Consider the following 18730-nt stretch of genomic DNA (forward strand, 5'->3'; position numbering starts at 1 on the left):
GGGCTCGGTGCTCCTTTGGGCCCGTTCGGGTTGCGTCCTGCTACGCCGCTGCCGCCGCCGCCGGAGTTCGGGTTTGGTCCTCCGCCCGATCTGTCCGCCTCCATTTTCACACCGATCACACTTTCCCCTGGACAAGGAGGTGGACACGGTCGGGGTCACTGCGCAAACAATAACAAAAGTAGCCCGCAGCCGTCTTCTTCCCAGGGGCACTTCACCATAAGCTGCCCTCCTTTCTTTCCTTTTCTCACGCACAGAAATTACTATTCTTCAGTGCGTAAAATACTACACTTCCGTCCGTCACACTTCAGAATAAAAGAAGCATTCTGAAACTCATTTGGTTTAATGCATTATTTATTATCCATTTGATTTATTAAGTGCACTGTACTTGACGTTGGATTAAAGCCCTAAAGCCATAAAGTGTGTCCCTTTATGATGAATTCTGAGAAGAAAATCCAACTACCCACAAATACATTGACTTTATTTAAACAAATTGAGGTAATCGAGGCTGCTCAGCGATGGAGCAAAAGCAGTAAAGGGCATTAATATCCACAACCAAATATGCGTTTACTGTTTATAGAGATGTTACCTATATTTTCAATTTTCAAAACGTGTTTTTTTTGACAGAGCAATCATCTAAATTCTTTTTTTTTTTAAACTGGGTAACTCAAATCCTTTTATCGATCAATTTGCTGAAGATTGCATGTATTTTTAAATGATCATTATTATTTATTTGCTTCTTTTGTGTCACGTCTAGCAATGTTTATATTGTCTCTACTTCTATAAAAATAAACGTGACACATTTGGATATGCACTTTATTTTGAAAACTGTATTTTCATCCGGAAGTAGGGGAAAAATCAGACACTTGCGGTGCATGGATCCAGTGAGATATCGGCGTTTGTTGTGGCTAAAGCATATTTCTATGGCTAAAGCTAAAGGTAATATTGATTCACCGCCGCTTAACTGTACTTACTGTACGCGATACAAGACATACACGGCAATATAACAAGTGTAGCATTTTTATTTGTGTAATCCTTGTGTTGTCTGCTGTACAGTGGGTCAAATTAGCTACACTGTGTTATTACTAATCATAAAATGTGCCATGGAGCCACTGCATTTATCTGGAATGATGGAGTTAAATGCATTTAATGGTCTTTTTGCAATTCATGTTTCTGCATTTACCTATTCAACCGAGTTTTTTTTTTTCCATTGAAACCGAGTGCACTGTAGATATTTGCAGTACTCGGTCTGTATATGTGTGCCTGGACTGACCAATCTGACCTTGTTTCACATACTTTTTCATCCATCACATGAATTGTAAGCTTATCATTGTTTTGTTTTGCAGCATTTGCCTCTCCGGCCCTCGAAAGGATCAATGCACACATGGATATTTTTAATTATTTAACGTTAGTTTTAAAATTGTGAAAGAAATTGCCATGCGCATTAGTTTCTGCCAGGGCTTGTTAACTGCAGCCATCATCCTCAACCTCCTTGTCCTTTATTATGTGTCACGAGCTCAGCAGCAGATGTTGGAGAAGAGGAAGGAGCTAGGCCGGGGGACGAAGAAGGCATCGTTGCAAGGATCAAGTCTCGGGAGTGATCTGGGCATATTGTCGGGGCACGCGGGTGCTTTGGACAGCCGCGGTCGAAACCCTCGAGTCACAACACTACTTCGAGAATTTGAAAACTTTGAAAATTATGTTGCAGACGTGGCTAGTTCCTTCCTTCGACAGCGAGCTGAACTGCCATTCCTGGTGGTTGCAGACACCTCTCCGTACCCTCCGCTCGTGCTCCCAGAGGGCGCTCGGCTTCTCCTGCTCTCTCCGAGCCCGGATCAGCCTCCACAGGCTCACAGGCCCGAGTTCCACATCCAGACAGAGTTCGTCTTCCTGGTTCCTGATGGTGTTGAGTTAGAGCAGCCTCGAGTGATAGAAAGACTGATACGAGAGTTGGAAGGAGAAGGCGGGGGCCCAGTGAGGCTGGTGGCTGCCCCTGTTTTGACCCGGTCAGCCGTGCAGTGTCTCCACTTGAGAGTAAACCTCAGGGAGTGGACAGCAACATACTCCCCGGCCGCTTCCGGGAGCAGTGGAAGTGTCTGCACAGCTTTACAAGGCGATGCTGTAGTCCTGATGCGCACAGAAGACCTGTTCAACCTTTCTGTGCCACTTGGGCGGCCTCTTTTCTCCGCTCTTTTTATCCAAACTGCTCTCAGAGGCTGGAAGGTCAAGCTGCTGGAGAGTCCCTGCTTCTCAGCCAGCCACCGCCCTCTGTTCAGCTCAGCTCACAATCAATGGAAGGCCGACACTCGACTGAAGGAGGCCACTGGGAGACTCATGAAGAGTTTTGGGTTGAAACGTCTTCTTCTGCCTGAGGGGAAGGAGCAGTGGTTCGGATGCAGTAAGGAAACCCCTCGGTGTTTCGGGACAGTACAGGAGGACACGCCAGAGTATTTGTATCTTGATCGCTGGACGCCGCCATGCTGCCTGAAAGCACTGCGAGAAACCACTAAGTATGTAATTAATATTCTGGAGAGCTCAGGGGTCCGGTACTGGCTCGAGGGTGGGACGCTTTTAGGTGCCGTTAGACATCAAGACATCATTCCGTGGGATTATGACGTGGACCTGGGAATTTACCTGGAAGATGTGCCCAACTGTGACCATCTAAAGAATCTAGACTCTGGTTCTTTGGTAGATGCTAATGGTTATGTGTGGGAGAGAGCGGTGGAGGGAGACTTTTACAGGGTTCAGTACAGCGAGGCCAATCACCTCCACGTCGACCTGTGGCCATTTTACCCACGCAATGGTGTTATGACTAAAGATACATGGACAGACCACAAGCAAGATGTGGAGTTTCCGGAGCACTTTCTGCAACCACTGGTGCCAATGTCTTTTGCTGGTATCACTGCCTATGGACCCAACAACCAGAGGGCATTTTTAGAGCTGAAGTTTGGAGAAGGAGTTGTTGAGAACCCACAGTATCCTAATCCAGCCAAGAAAAGACTGGATAAAAGTAAATTATGAAACAAAATTTGTCAAAAAACGATGTCAGACAAATATTTGTAGTAACAAAGTACAAACAGACTTGAATACAAACGTTAGAAAGAAATAAAAGTACATTTATTCCACATTCAGTTGGAATTGTTTAGTGTAGATTTTGTTATGTGCCATTTGCATATGACTGAATATAGTTACAAGCTATATCTGTTTTGTTAGCCATCATATAATGCTCATATTTAGTATTCCGTGGTAATGTTGCTTAACTTGTCAGTAAAATGTTGATCCATCTTCACAAACTGAATAACAGTGATGCTCACAGTTCATGCCCCAAATCTCAAACCATACTGGTGTAGTGAACTATGATATTTATCTTATTTGAATAAAATGATTGTGCCATGTTTTAAAATGTGTGTTTGGTTATCATTTACAAAAAACGCACACAAAGTGTAGTGGCAAATATTTGTAATTGCTACTCCTGGACGCTAGATGGCAGATGAATCTTATAAATATTGAAATAGCCGCTTGAAAATCTACATTGCCACGTGTGTGTATCTTAGTAACACGTGAGTTTATCCAGAATATAGTACATACACATCAAACACATCACTTATAATATACAAACAAAACTATTGAGCAATACTGTAAGAAAAGGCATTTATTGATTTAATGAACATCCCACAATTGTTCCTGGGAAATCATGACATGACCCATTCCAAAAACACCGTTGTACTGACAAATTAAAGGTTGTAACAAAACTAGATCAATACAGTAAATTGATAAGCAACAAAACGGAAGCAGCCATCACATCACTGACGACATATGTACAAGAGGCCAACAGATTAAATGTATTTAATTCTATGACATAAAGCGGTGCAAGAGGTTAATGTGCAACATGATCATTTGCTGCAATAAGACCAATATTTCTTCAAGAGGATTTTGGTACGTAACAACAACAAAAATAACTGCAGATAAGATGATGTTAAAGTTTGGAGTTTTAAATGGGAATTGTCAAAGCTCACATTCTTTACAAGAAGCCACGAAAACGCATTATAAATTGTAAGGAGACTCTAAAAAAGACCATCTTTGGATTTGTCAAGAAAGTTGTAACAATGCTAAAAATAAAAGTAAAAATATACATTATCTTTTTTGCTGAATTGAAACCTATATTTTCTCTCTTTAGGCAACAATGGTTTCGGTCAAGCAATCCACTGTCCACAACAAAGTCTTGCCTCGCGCCGCCAACATTCAGAGCTCTTTGGGCTTTGACACAGTATAAACAAAACAGCATCTCAGGGTTTTTAGTCCAGCAGCCAGCGTTGGTGAGATTTTTGGTCTTGGAGTGAAAAGAGCAACTCGGCACAGTTGTGAATAATGTTAAACCTGAATCACAGTTATTGCCATTGTTACTTTTGTCCAACAAAAGCGGTAGAAATGTCCAGAGTTGATTCTTTCATTCAGTGTTAAGAATAAACCTACTCTGAAGTGAACAGAATAAATAAGATTGTCTTTTCCCCCAAAAAGCCAACGGGTCAGTGACATGATTTCAATAAATATAACTTAGGACACAGAAAAAATATGAATTGTACATAGCAATACATTTTGGCTCTACTTTTGCATATTTAACGGGAACTGAAAGGTAAAATGCTTTACAATAAACTGAAATGGTAAAAATTATATATATATATATATATATATATATATATATATATATATATATATATATATATATATATATATATATATATATATATATATATATATATATATATATATATATATATATATATATATATATATATATATATATATATATATATATATATATATATATATACACATATATATACACATACACACACAAAATCTGTTACCAATATTACAATTAGGACATAAACTAAAATGAACTAAACTTACAAAATTATGTTACTACAGAAATCATAGAATTCTAAAAATAAAATAAAAATAAAAAAACATCTTTAAGACGTTTTTGGTTTTGTCATTCTCCTCCAGAACAAGACTTACACATACACATCTGAATTGATACAAAAATGTATTAAACCTAGTATTTTCTAGTGTATGGGTTTCATCTGTAGCGCCTGGATTATTGATATACTTTAAAGACATTTTAGATGAAGTGTAACAGTGTCTGTTCATCTCATTAGATTTACTTTTAAAAAAGAAGAGGAAAAAGGTAGAAGCACCAGTCTATGTACCGTCCCCAAAACGTAGAATAGATTCATAAATCATCTCTTTGCATAGTTTGTAATAAATATTGAACACTCAAGTTTTATCTTTGTGCTCGATTTGTGAAGTGGTTTGATGGACAATGACTTAAAGTAATAGGAGTGACTGTCCATGTCCCAAACATATTACATGATGGACTCTCTTTCATCCGGTCGGGCCTCGGCTCCTCGTTTCCCGATGAGAGGCGAGTGCTCGGGTTCAGACTCGGCCTGGCCCACCCTGACCTCATTCAGCGTGTCTGCTCCATCTTTGGACGTGCGGTCAACAAAGTGTTGCAGGAGGCCGGCTCCAAAGGCATCTCCCTCTACATTCAGCACTGTGCAGGTACGATCACTGAAAGAAGACGTGCAAGAGTACACTTAGACTGGAACACTGAGGCTCATGACTGAACGGGTCAGTCTGCCATGTATATGTACCAACTGCCATAGCATCAATCAACTTTCAATTTTCAAATAAATGCTTAAAACTAGTTCAAACTAAATTACTCTAAAATCTAAATAAACACTCCAATGGCAGAGTCATGAAACCCTAAACACAGGGGACAAAACAGTGAAATACTCACACAATCCAGTCAACAGCCAGGATGAGAGAGATGTCCTTTGTGGGCAGCCCTATTGCCTCCAGGATAATGGCTAGAGTCAAGACTCCTCCAGCAGGGATACCCGCTGCTCCTACGCTTGATGCTGTGGCGGTCACTCTGTCAGTAGCAACGGCATGTGTTAATTAAAAAAAAAAAATGAATAATTATCATTTACTGGGGTTTTAGAGCTTACAGAATGGTGATAATCTGGATGAAGTTCAAAGAAAAGTTGTTGAGTTGAGCGATGAAGACTGCAGCGACACACTGGAAGAGAGCCGCTCCGTCCATGTTTACAGTCGCTCCAATGGGCAAAATAAATCTGCTGATGTGCTTGGACACTCCATTTTTCTCTTCCACACACTTCATCATTAAGGGCAAGGTTGCAGAGCTGCCACACACAAAGAGGAAATGAATGCTTGATACATTACAATGCAACTCTTAAACCAGTTTGAGACTTCAAGAGGCAACTCACCTGGAGCTCGTGCCAAACGCTGTTGCCAGAGCTGTGAATATTCCCCAGAGAAAGGTGTACGGGTTTTTCCTTGTAATGACGAAGTAGATTGCTGGGAGGACGAGCCCACCATGGATGGCGTGGCCCACCATACAGCAGGCGATATATTTTCCCAAGCTGGCAAAGAGTTCTCCGACATTCTCCATCTCCACAATCTTACCAGCCACAAGGAACATGATACCAATCGGAGCATACCTGAAATAAAAAGGATATTTTTGATAGTTACATGATTTACTTCCTGTTCTAAATTTTCTCTAGTAGTAAAAACAACAAATTAATATAATCTTTTAGACAATACATCTTTTACCGCTCATGTGTATGGCACATATTTGAAATACTTGAATCACTTACCACATAATCCAGGAAACCAGCACCATGGTGGCCTCATTGAAAGAGTTAAAGAATCGAATCAGAATCTCTCCTTCCTCTCCGAGCTTTCGTAGTGCCACGCCGAACACTATAGCGAACACTACCAGACCCAGAATATTCATGCCATCCTGGTCTGTGCCTATTGGAATCTGAACACAAAGCAACAATACACACAGCAAGTCAGACTGTGTCAAACATAATACGGCATTCCCACGCGAAACACACAATCCTTTACCTTCTCCAGTGAGACGTTCGAATCAGTACGGTTTACCTCGACCGTCTTATAGCCAGTGGCGTACTGCAAAGAATTCATCTTTAATACTGGCTACATACCATAAAAATACTTGAATTGACACTGGATTGTATTACTAACCGATTGAAAGGCAGCAGACACCAAGTTGGATGGAAAGATGTTCCTGCAGACAGAAAAAAGGACAAACTATTAAAGAGATAGTTCAGATGAGGTTGGGTGTGTTCACACCATCATCAAAATAGAAAATAAAACAGGAAAAAGACCAAACAGAAGTAAACCTTGACCAGAGAGTATCTTCGAGTGAGTATTTTCTGAAAGGAACTCGGTGACGGCTCATTAAAGACATAATCACAAGGATGATCATGTGGAAAAAGCTGAGAGTTGAATTATTAATCCCATTTCCGGCCCTTTAATAAAACTGTACAGTTATTAGTTTGCGCTGGTACATACTGTAGGTGAACCCGAGTGTCCCCACAACCCCAGGCTGTCTGCATTGGATTTAGAATAATAAGGCATTAACTACAAAATCTGCTCTTTCAGTCATGTGATTCCGGCAGCAGCAGAACTGACACATTGTGACTCAATGTGGGTCGCTAAGAATAAAAAGAACCGTTTCAGTGGAAGGTTTAGTCAGAACTTTTTCTAAGCACCGGTATTCTTATTGGAATAAAATATAACAGAACATTTTACTCTGATAGAAATTCAATCTTTTCTTCAGTCTTTTATTTACGGTTTCGGCAAAATGGTTAAATTTGACATCTAGGTTCAATGTACTAGAACATTTGACAATCTTACATTTATTTGGGAATTTTTCACTTAGATTTTTGTTTCAAATTCAGAAGCCTTTATTGATCCCACCAGGGGCAATTGGTTCGATCCGATATCCAGTAATACCATGTTAAGTATCGCAATATTGATCCGATACCAGTGAGTGTTTTGTCATCTTTGCGCCTTCTAAAATGTGCAGATAGTATTTCAAATGTTCTTATAAAAAAAACACAGCAATTTTGAAAGACGTTTGGTTTTCTTGCATTAGAATTTAAACTTCTCAATAACTTAGTAATGATATACGAATATTTTGGGATCAAAACAAATCACGACTCATTGTTGGACGAGAGCAATCTCTGATGTTTCCCATTTCACGCCGATAAGAAACGTGAGCGTGATAAGAGCGACGAGCTATCATGTGTTTATGATTGAGGCCTTTGTTGTGTCTACGTGCTGACAACAATTTTAAATACACGAGTTCAGAGTTTGAAGTTTATATTTGGAAAAGAAAGCATCTGGCTGATCTCGTGGCGCCCGTAATGACAGAGGCAGGTTAATGCTTAACATGAGAAAGTCATTAAGGTCTGGGCCTCCCTCATTTACAGGCGCACTAATTAAACGCAACGTGCTCGACAGCATTTTAATAGTAGATTAGGGATCGTTTCACCCTTCAGGCACTTTCTTATGCTATATATCTGGGAGACATGAAAAATGAAAAATTGGTGAATAATATATGGCCGATATTTGCATTGATTGACCGTATTGGGCTTGTCCTGTCCTGTCCTGTGTCCTGTCCTGTCCTGTCCTGTAATGTCCCATAATGTCCTGTTCATTACTATGGAGTGTATTATAAAATGCAGAAAGTTGAGAATTTTGATTGAAAGACATATCTTGTGCATTTTGAAAAAAAGAGTTTTGTCGGGTACTCACTAAAATAAAAAGTGCTGACAGGACATCAATGTTTGTCAACTCAGAGACAGCATCATTTTCTAAAGAATCATTACAACAGACCGTCCTAAACAGTCAAGATTCCCAGTTATGGTGCATCATTAGTAACGAGAAGAATAAATTGGATGGGGATTGTTGAGAATCATTTGGGAACAACTGGTGTGGCAGAAAGGAGGCAAGTGATCAGGGTCATGTTCCTGACTCATGGTTCAAAAAAAGGTAAGAAAGGAAATAAGCTCCAACATAGGCTTAAGTGCACTTGTCACTTCAGTCCATAAGAATAGGGCGCTGCACCCTCTTAGGTTGCTAGGGAAACAGTGCTGTAAATACAATAAACATTGCTATTTGCTATCCTGCTTTGTTAAGTCAATCATCCCTGAAATAGCTTATTAAAAAAAAACTGTACACTGTTTTAAGTAAACGTAGTAGGCACAGAAGCTGCTCTGTGGCCACCAGCGTGCACCATCTGTGACTCTGGGACGGGACACATGGGAAAACTCATTTGAATAATGTTAAACTGGAGTAAACAGCGCTACTGAGGACGGGGCCGATAAGCAAAGCAGAATTTGAAGCGAGAGAATGGGACGAACGTGATGATGCACGTCGCACGGGAGCTGTACAGAGGTGATCCACGGGGTCTCGCATGGTCTCAGTCTGCAGTGTTGGTAGTGTTGGTAGTGTTGGTAGTGTTGGTAGTGTTGGTAGTGTTGGTAGTGTTGGTAGTGTTGGTAGTGTTGGTAGTGTTGGTAGTGTTGGTAGTGTTGGTAGTGTTGGTAGTGTTGGTAGTGTTGGTAGTGTTGGTAGTGTTGGTAGTGTTGGTAGTGTTAGTAGTGTTAGTAGTGTTAGTAGTGTTGGTAGTGTTGGTAGTGTTGGTAGTGTTAGTAGTAGTATTGATAATAATTATTATTTGAGCAGTTGGTCAACTAATTTATTTTCCTTCTTTTTTTCTGAGTAGGCTTAATTAACAGGACAGTAGTGTGAAATGAGGGATGAGAGAAGGGAGGGACATGCAATAACTAGTGTGAGTCAGGAATTGAACTCCTGACACTGTGGCCGGACAGTGTATCGTATATTGTGATCGTTGATCTCCACAGATTGTAAAAAATATATTTTATTGTTTCGATCAATAGACCACTTTACACTAAACATCAAAAACTAAATAAATCAAACAATATTGGTTACACTTATAGACCTACATAGCTCTATACATAGGGGCATTCCATTCAAGCTGCCAACAAAAAAGATAAGAATATTAGGAAAAAATATTATTATTTATTAAATGTATGCTGTAAAGAGGGAGATGTTGGCACCACAGCTGCTTCTGCAGAGGCCATTGCCATGTAACACGTGTCTACTACACACTGAGGTGTTGTGGAGGGAAAATGTGGCAAATCGCGTTGGAGCCAAAAGACACGTGTTTCTGAAGCATGTTTGACATAATCTTAACTAGAAATTCTGCCAATCACTGATGCTACTGTGACTTATCACTGCTGCTACAAACGTTTTATAGTCTTTATAGTCAGGTTTACGCAGACAAAACCATGTAAAAGGCGGTAATGTAGTCGTCTTTGGGCCGCACTCCAGGAACCTGAGAAGGCGTGGACATGTCTGATGCAATGACGTGTATTATTGCCATTAGCTCCAGCACAGATGTCCTGCAGCAGGTGGTCACAGAAGTTACACAGGTAACAGAAGTTACACAGGTAACTTGTAAAGTTTAATAAACACTACAATGCATGGCTTTTAAATTAAGCTAAAACATCTCATAATAAGTAAAACGTGAAGTAGCTGGTCTCACCTGATCAGGTCCAAGAAGGAGTCGATCACTTCTTTAGCCTGGGGCACGTCTTCTGCCAGTCCCGCTACCACAGGTTTATCCCCCGTGATGGCCCCCGGCTTAATGATGAAAGCCATGATCACCCCGATGGACGACGCTATTAATGTAGTAACGAGGAAGAAGAGCATGGCCCAGCCGCCGAGCTTCCCCAGGGCTTTGGGGTCAATGCTGGCGGCCCCGGACACCAGGCTGCAGACCACCAGAGGGATGATGATCATCTTCAGCAGCCGGATGAGCAGTTCACCCGGAAAACCCACGTAAATGATCTGTGTCTTGGTGAGTTGCGCTTCACGCACCCCCAGTCCAATGATGACCCCAATGATGACCCCGGCCACGGTGAGGATGACCAGCATGTTGGCCCTCACTATCCTCTTGACCCGCTCTGACAGCGGCAGCGCGCCGCTCTTCTTGTGCGGGTCCAGTCCGTTCACCGCGGGCTCGTCGTCGAGGTGCGCTTCCCCGTTGGAGGTCTTGGCTTCCTCCATGTCGATCTTTTCGGTCATAGTTTTAGCGTTGAGTTTGGCCCAAGTGTTTCCGTTTAAAAGTTGTTGTTAATGTGATAAATGTAAAGACTTGACGGTCTTCCTCGTCTCTGGACCAGCGGGTTTAACCTCCGCGTGCGCGCTGCCCTTATCTAGCGTCGCGAGGCTTCCCCCACCCTGTGACGTATGAGGGGGCGTGGACACGCACGAGCCGTCAGGAAGAAGCAGCAATGATCAGAGTTGTGGCTCGCGCGGGAGACTGGAAAGTACTCAAATACTTTTTTAGAAAAGTGTAACGAGGAACGTAACGCGTTATTTTTGTTGTTGTTGCTTTTAATGGCGGCTGCCAGCCAACTGCAAATGTGAACTACATCCTCGCACCCATGTACTCTCCCCGAGGACCCTCCATGGATGTATTACCTCCCCAAAGTTACATGTCGGGTACTCCCTATAATACATCCATGGGTACTCTCCAAATTCTTCTTCTTTTTCGCGTTTTATGGCGCGGCTGGTATCCAAGTGTTACATCACCACCAGACTTTATTCTTCACACTTTATTTCAGAGCTGACTCTTCTTTTGGCGCTTCCGCCGTTCATCTTAGGCTTTATTCTTTTGACTTTATTCTTTTGACTGTATTCTTTTGACTTTATTCTTTAGACTATTCTTTAGGCTTTCAAAGCAGTATCGCGTTCATTTAAATTACGTGATAATCTCTTTAATCTCCCAGAGCTCGGCGTGTTGTGAGCATGCGCAATGCGCAACTAGTGACCGGGACGCTTGTCTTCACGCCAAAGAGAAATACACTTTTTTGATGCTCGATTTTTGAACTACTTATCCTTCCCTATAAACACTAATTTATGCTAGTCTGAGGAATAAAGTCTGGCGGTAATGCAACAATTGGATGCCAACCGCCATAAAACAACAACAACTAATTTATGCTAAAGTCCTCATTTTGTTCTAGCGATGTTTTTGGACTGCTTGAGGACACGTGTATATTGTATGGCATTGTATTGTGCTCATCTGTCACATGAAAGATAAAGATACATTTATTTTTTGCTTGTTTATTTGATATTTTAATGATTATGTTACTGCGTTCAGCCTTAATACAGGCAACACCAAACTGAAAACCTTAATGTAATATTCAAAAAGGCAATTAGGGTGAATACAAGGTAAAGTAGGACACTTTTTGGTAATAGAAGCAATACTTTTTGGTAATTGGAATATCCAAAAATCATTGCATCATCTTGCATTTTTGTGTGTTTTCTATTTGTTATAGGTAACCAGAAATTAGAATTGATCAAGTACTGGATTTCCATACACAGACTGCACCCCTGGTCAACATCGAGCTACTCCAATACAAGTAAAAAACATGCTCTGTCAAAAGTTTGAATTAGAATTAGGCAAGGCAAGAGCACAATTCAAACACAACGTAATTCAGTGCTTCAAATAACAGGAAAAAAATGCATTAAAATCATTATAAATCATTTACAGTAAAAGAGTGATATAGCTGGTAGACATGATGATGCAATGTTAATCCATCCATCCATTTTCTGCCGCTTTATCCGGGGCCGGGTCGCGGGGGCAGCAGTCTGAGCAGGGACTCCCAGACCTCCTCCTCCCCAGACACTTCCTCCAACTCCTCCAGGGGGATCCCGAGGCGTTTCCAGGCCAGCCGAGAGACATAGTCTCCCCAGCGTGTCCTGGGTCAGATTATATTCTTTATACTATTAAGTGTATTATAATTGCAGAAATTTGAGAAAACAATTGCATCATCAAGAGTGGGCGGAGATTGACGGAAATCATGTGGCAACTGAGCCTCCCTATTTCTGTGAACTGTCAAAGAATCAGAAAGGAAGCAAGTGGGCAGTGTTCCTGACTCATGGTTCAAAAAAGGTAAGAAAGGAAATAAAATTCCAGCGTAGGCCAATATATTATTTGAGCCGACAATCATGCTAGAGAACATATTTGAAGCTTTGTGTGAACAACACTTACCGTAAGTGCACTAGTGCTCTTAGGTTGCTAGGGAAATAATCATTTATATTTGCTATCTTGCTTTGTTAAGTCAATAATCATCCATGAAAAAGCCTATTTAAAAAATACTGTTCAGACATTGTCGCCTCAGGAGGGGGAAGCAGTGCTTCACCAATACGTTTACGGTGCAGGTGAAGACCTGCTGACCTCGACTGGGGATGTCGTTGGGCGGTGGGATGAACACTTTGAGGACCTCCTTAATCCCACTGTCACGTCTTCCAAAGAGGAAGCAGAGACTGGGGACTCGGAGGCTGACTCGTCCATCACCCAAGCTGAAGTCACGGAAGTTGTTGGCAAACTCCTCGGTGGCAGGGCTCCGGGGGTGGATGAGATCCGCCCTGAGTACCTAAAATCTCTGGATGTGGTAGGACTGTCTTGGTTGACAAGTCTCTGCAACATCGAGTGGCGGTCGGGGACAGTGCCTCTGGACTGGCAGACCGGGGTGGTGGTCCCTCTGTTCAAGAAGGGGGACCGGAGGGTGTGTTCCAGCTACAGAGGGATCACACTCCTCAGCCTCCCCGGTAAGGTCTATTCCAGAGTGGTTTTCGTCGTGGAACACTGGACCAGCTCTATACCCTCCATCGGGTGCTCGAGGGTTCATGGGAGTTTGCCCAACCAGTCCACATGTGCTTTGTGGATCTGGAGAAGGCTTTCGACCGTGTCCCTCGGGGTGTCCTTTGGGGGGTGCTCCGGGAGTGTGGGGTCCGGGGCCCTTTGCTCAGGGCTGTCCGGTCCCTGTATGACCGGAGCTGTGTTCTCATTGCCGGCAGTAAGTCAAACCTGTTCCCAGTGCATGTTGGTTTTTATGGACAGAATTTCTATGCGCAGTCAGGAGATGTTGTCCTGATGGCTCCATCAAACCTGGACGTGCAACATGCACTGGGACGGTTTGCAGCCGAGTGTGAAGTAGCTGGGATGAGAATCAGCACCTCCAAATCTGAGGCCATGGTTCACAACTGGAAAAAGGTGGCTTGCCCTCTTCAGGTGGGTGGGGAGTCCTTGCCTCAAGTGGAGGAGTTCAAGTATCTCGGGGTCTTGTTCACGAGTGAGGGAAGGATGGAACGTGAGATTGACAGTTGGATCGATGCAGTGGCTGCAGTGATGCAGTTGCTGCATCGGTCTGTTGTGGTGAAGAAGAAGCTGAGTCGAAAGGCAAAGCTCTCGATTCATTGGTCAATCTACGTTCCTGCCCTCACCTTTGGTCATGAGTTTGGGGTGATGACCGAAAGGACAAGATCGCGGATACAAGCGGTCGAAATGAGTTTCCTCCACAAGGTGGCTGGCCGCTCCCTTAGAGATAGAGATAGGGCGAGGAGCTCAGTCACAGGGGAGGAGCTCGCAGTAGAAAAAGGAGTCAAATACATCCTTTTGTTTTACTATATTATTATTATGATATGTGTTGTGCCTTTGAATAGGTGTTGTTAATTTTATGCAAATTGTAGTTTAGTCTTATCCTGTGGTGCTCATCCCTATAACACTAATATAAATGATGGAAATCATTTGATTAGATAAAAAGACAAGAGACTTTCCTGGTTAGAATTATTAAATTGGAAACAGGAATTTATAGGATTTTGCCTATATATTGAAAATTTACAAAAGCCTTTCTACTTAAAAAGTAAAAAAACAAATACATTATAATTCAAGTAAACTGTACTTGTACAACACTTAAGTCAATTTACTTGTACTATATAACAATATATATAGTATATGCCACTATATGACATGTCCATAATGTACATTTTATGTACATGGACACAGTGATGCACTCAGACCAATCAAAACTATAGTTTTTAGACACAAGGTCAGACTACAATTTAAGAGCATAACCGGTCTAAAAATACTCAAATGTTTGGTAATAAATTTTCTTCAGTCCGATGGATAAAATTCAAGGCCTACCTATAAAAGTCAGAGGCCTACAGTTGTGCTGCATGCCTGAATTCATGGGTCATCATTCCCAGCTGTGACTGGTGTCTTTGAAATGATCTCCCACTACTGCGTTTATTTATCCTTCTTGGGAATTTGTTTGAACAATGTATACAATCATTGCTTCAGTTCTAACATCTAAAGCTCTCCAGGAGGACCAGATGCAGGCCACAACATAATATTCATTTAACATTTGGCACGAACAAAACATAGAGCATCCTTGTTCTACCATATACAAAATATACTCTTTTCGATTACACTACTTACTAAGTTTTGAGATGAGACTTTGAAATGGAAAAGAATGCCATTTTATAACTTACTTTTGTGTGCGCTTGGACTGTAACAGGAGACATTCTTTCTTTGTGTGTGGAGCGCAGAGCCACAGTCTGACCGTTATAACGTTTGTCCAAAGCGCTCTGAAAGACTTGGATTATCTTACTCCCAACAACAACCCCTGCTCTTTTCTCTGTGGCCCCAACGGTGGAGGCTTGTGGGAACGGCACTTGCAACACCCGTCAAGGCCCATAGGACCAAAGCTCTGGTTGACTGCAAGCTGTCCTCTCTGCTGCGATGGTTTGTCGTCTCAAGCTCATTCTTTGTTTCCTCTGACTGTTCGAATGGTTGGAGAAATTGCTGTGATTGTGTGGAATAGTGCGCTGCTCTGTCAGAGGGGTCTGCGTCTGACTAAATCCACAGGCACATGAGAACTGAGGGAATTTCTCTGGAGCTGGCCCCAACTAAAATAACACAAAGGAATATACACACAACACAATGTTAATTTAACAAATGTGATTCGACAGGAGGCTGCACACTCAAAGCATCATCACTCAAAGCATCTAAGCCAAACCTGACTCTATTTTGGTTGAAAATATTTTGGCATCCAAGAAAGAAAGAAAAAAAGAATCAAACAACATGTTAGGTACGCTTTCCCACAGGGCATATTATATAAAAACAATGTTCATAAGAATAATGATTATAACGATTTGTGATTAGAATGTTTCTGTAATGATTGAAACTGCAAACATTTCAAGTTTGAAATATGAGAGGAGAATGGAGAGACCTTTTGAAAGTAGGCCATAGAAACAAACCTGAACAAAGCTCTGTCTCAGGTATCAACAACAGGTGAGAAATAAACCTTATCCACTTATCAACAAATTAGAAGGAAATGAAATGTAATGCTCCCAGCATTGTGGTCTGTTTACTTGTCTTATGAGTTGCTTGGTCGATCTAAAGGAAGTTAAAATATAACTATTCAATAGTAGTCTATATCTAACTATAATAAAGAACAAATCATCATGATCCCCAGGATAACTAGTATTCAGCGTCACCATGACACAGCACTTAAACATGTAAACCATGTGTTGAGCTGGGTGGAGATTTCCCTGCCTATGGGTAATACTTTGAAGTACTGCTCGCTTTGTTTCTAATATTGACTATTTGTTTAATGCTTAAGCTACTGTAACTAAACAGAAATGTCTTCTGAATCCTGCAGATCTCCTTAGAGATGTATGTAACCAGAAGAAATATTTTATACATTTACACGATGTAATCACTGCCAGCCTAACGAAGCGCCATAAGACATGCCTGTGCAGGCTTCTCCCAAGCACATGTGCTGTAAATGTAATTTACTGCTTCAACTGTGTTTGTTCATTTTTACTCATATGTGTGTATGTAAAGTCAGGTGAAGTGTTTAAACATGTTCTGACAATAGAAGGTTGTTGGTCAGTAAAAGTCAGCACATGCAGTGAAACAAAGGGAATTCATTACGGCTGATTTTCCATAAAACACAAGACTAAAATGAGTCCAGATTCAAACTGAAGCTGTTCCCGGACCCTTTGGGATGCAAACATGGCTGGCCTCTTGTGAAGCGGGGACTCTAGTCTGGCACTCTTGTTATAACTGAAACAAGCTCTGCACAGAGGAAAATGAGAGTAAAGCTGCTGTTGGAGGTATGGAGGTACTTTTAGGTGGAAGGCCTATAAAAGACATAAGTTTGTTTTTTGTTGTTCCATTTTTGTGGACGAGATTGAATAACTGCAGAAAATGTCCAGGTTTGTACATACCTGCCAGAATTTTAAGGGGTTCAAATCTTCAGATTAATCAGTTAATTAGACAATAAATATCCCCACTGGCATCTGTGCTGAACAATACTTTGCTGTGTTCAAGCGTATTCACCTTCGCAGTCATGCTTGGAGTAAAAAGACCTCAACCCACCACCACCACAACGGGTTCAAGAGACTCTTTTCAAGTGCATGTGTAGAACTGCAGTTAAAACCTGTTTTTAGAATGGTGTACAATACTTCTCTTATTATCGCAAGGTTAAGTTCAGAGCTTTTAAGTGAGAAACAATGACAGAGCGCTTGTTACTAAATACATAAATCAGCATGTCCCTCTGTAATGTCGGTGATTGAACCCACAGTTGTATTCAGTTGACAATATTTAGTCTATTATAAATCCTCCTCCAGCAGACTTGAGGCTATAGGCGAGTCATTCTTCCCCTGCCTCCTCTCACATCTAGTCATCTGATCTCTGCAGTGTGCTTGCAGAGGGCACTGCTGTCTGTTTAGTTCACACACATTGACAGTGGAGGCACATTTGAGTCGCACAACAAGGCAATAAAACACTTCATATGAAAGCTTCACTGTTGGTTTTACAGTCTTGAGTATGTTTTTTCACATTAGAAAAGTAAATGTGAGTCTGGGCGATCAATAAAGGATACATGTGGGAGTAACGCTTCAGTGAAAATTATGTTTATTATTATCCACAACTATCTCTTTCCAGAACAACCCTGTTCCATGACGACAGAAACTAAAGTTTACAGCCTGACGTTAAGCGTTGTGTTTGGCCTGATGGAGGCCGGTCATATCCTGGAGCGTGCTGCAGTGTTTACTTTGCCCTGTGGCTCACTGAGTTATACCTGTGATGACTGTCCACACTGCACATGCTGCTTATGTGAGTACTTGAGGTGAGAGCCACCACAATGTGGAGTTCAGAGAGCAGAGGTATGTAAGGGGAAAGAAGACTAAAAACAATCTCAGAACATAGTCTTCCCACAGGACATCTGTGGAACATTGAGGCACAGCATGTAGAAAGCAGCCTGTGATTTGCTGAGCTCAACACACGCCCTGCTCTCTGCTCCACCTCTCCTCAGACCTTCCGGTTCCACTCGCAGTTACATGATACGTTATAACACAGAGGCGCCAAGACTTTTCTTTTCTTTCTCTGTGTAAGACACTCCCTATGATCTGCCTCCTGCACCTTCCTTTACTGGTCCTTTTGTGCGCAGAAAAATGCAAAAGATTTGTTACTTTGTTACTCAGTGAATATGCTGACCTTTGTCATGTTGTGTACAGTCGGTAGCATTTTCTTCAGATCGTAAGTTATACATTTATTTGTGACTGTTTCCACACACACACAACTCACACAAACTTTAAGATAAGATAAGATATAAGATAAGGATATTATCCTTTCCCTGTTGACTTCTGTCTTCAAGACGTTGCCTCATGGGCAGAAAGCCCAGGCTGTTATTGGTCAACAATCTCTGCTATTTTCTGAGCAGAAGCAGTGTATCCATGCTCATATCAAATGTGCAAAGTAGACATACAGTTTATTCCTGGTCTTGACTGGTGGAGACTGGTTGAGTCCAGAATAGAGGGCATCTAAGTCACCGAGACTTTATTTACTCAAGAAAGTCATAGGTGTGACTTGACTCTTCATAGATAACGTTTCTCAGACATGAAAAAACACTCTTAACAGGCGTGTAATTATATATTATTTATATTACATTGT

At 41.6% G+C, this 18730-nt stretch overlaps 3 protein-coding genes across 4 annotated transcripts in view; 1 reads left to right on the forward strand and 2 right to left on the reverse strand.

The window, feature by feature from the left end:
* strn4 (striatin, calmodulin binding protein 4) overlaps positions 1-301 on the reverse strand; it is a 12259-nt gene extending 11958 nt beyond the window's left edge. The window contains exon 1 of one of the 2 annotated variants that reach the window (XM_072463472.1): positions 1-300. This exon is cut by the window's left edge and continues 232 nt beyond it. In XM_072463472.1, coding sequence (XP_072319573.1) covers positions 1-104 — 104 coding nt within the window. In that variant the 5' untranslated portion in view covers positions 105-300. The other variant, XM_072463467.1, reaches the window with a different exon arrangement.
* Positions 302-846: 545 nt separating this feature from the next.
* Positions 847-3400, forward strand: fkrp (fukutin related protein). Its single transcript, XM_072463484.1, has 2 exons — positions 847-936; positions 1344-3400. Exon 2 carries the CDS (start codon positions 1435-1437, stop codon positions 3016-3018), a length of 1584 nt encoding a protein of 527 aa, XP_072319585.1. The 5' UTR covers positions 847-936; positions 1344-1434; the 3' UTR covers positions 3019-3400.
* A 1440-nt stretch (positions 3401-4840) lies between these two features.
* slc1a5 (solute carrier family 1 member 5) lies at positions 4841-11096 on the reverse strand. The gene is made up of 8 exons (XM_072463494.1): positions 10466-11096; positions 7072-7114; positions 6934-6996; positions 6681-6847; positions 6291-6524; positions 6012-6206; positions 5801-5935; positions 4841-5571 (listed from the first exon to the last, which is right to left on the reverse strand). The coding sequence occupies exons 1-8, from the start codon at positions 11005-11007 to the stop codon at positions 5364-5366; spliced, it is 1587 nt and encodes a 528-aa protein (XP_072319595.1). The 5' UTR covers positions 11008-11096; the 3' UTR covers positions 4841-5363.
* Between the last annotated feature and the right edge of the window lie 7634 nt (positions 11097-18730).

Source organism: Eucyclogobius newberryi, unplaced genomic scaffold, assembly GCF_026437365.1.
Source record: "Eucyclogobius newberryi isolate DKJ021-1_F unplaced genomic scaffold, fEucNew1.0.hap1 SCAF_10, whole genome shotgun sequence".
Classification (NCBI taxonomy): domain Eukaryota; kingdom Metazoa; phylum Chordata; class Actinopteri; order Gobiiformes; family Gobiidae; genus Eucyclogobius; species Eucyclogobius newberryi.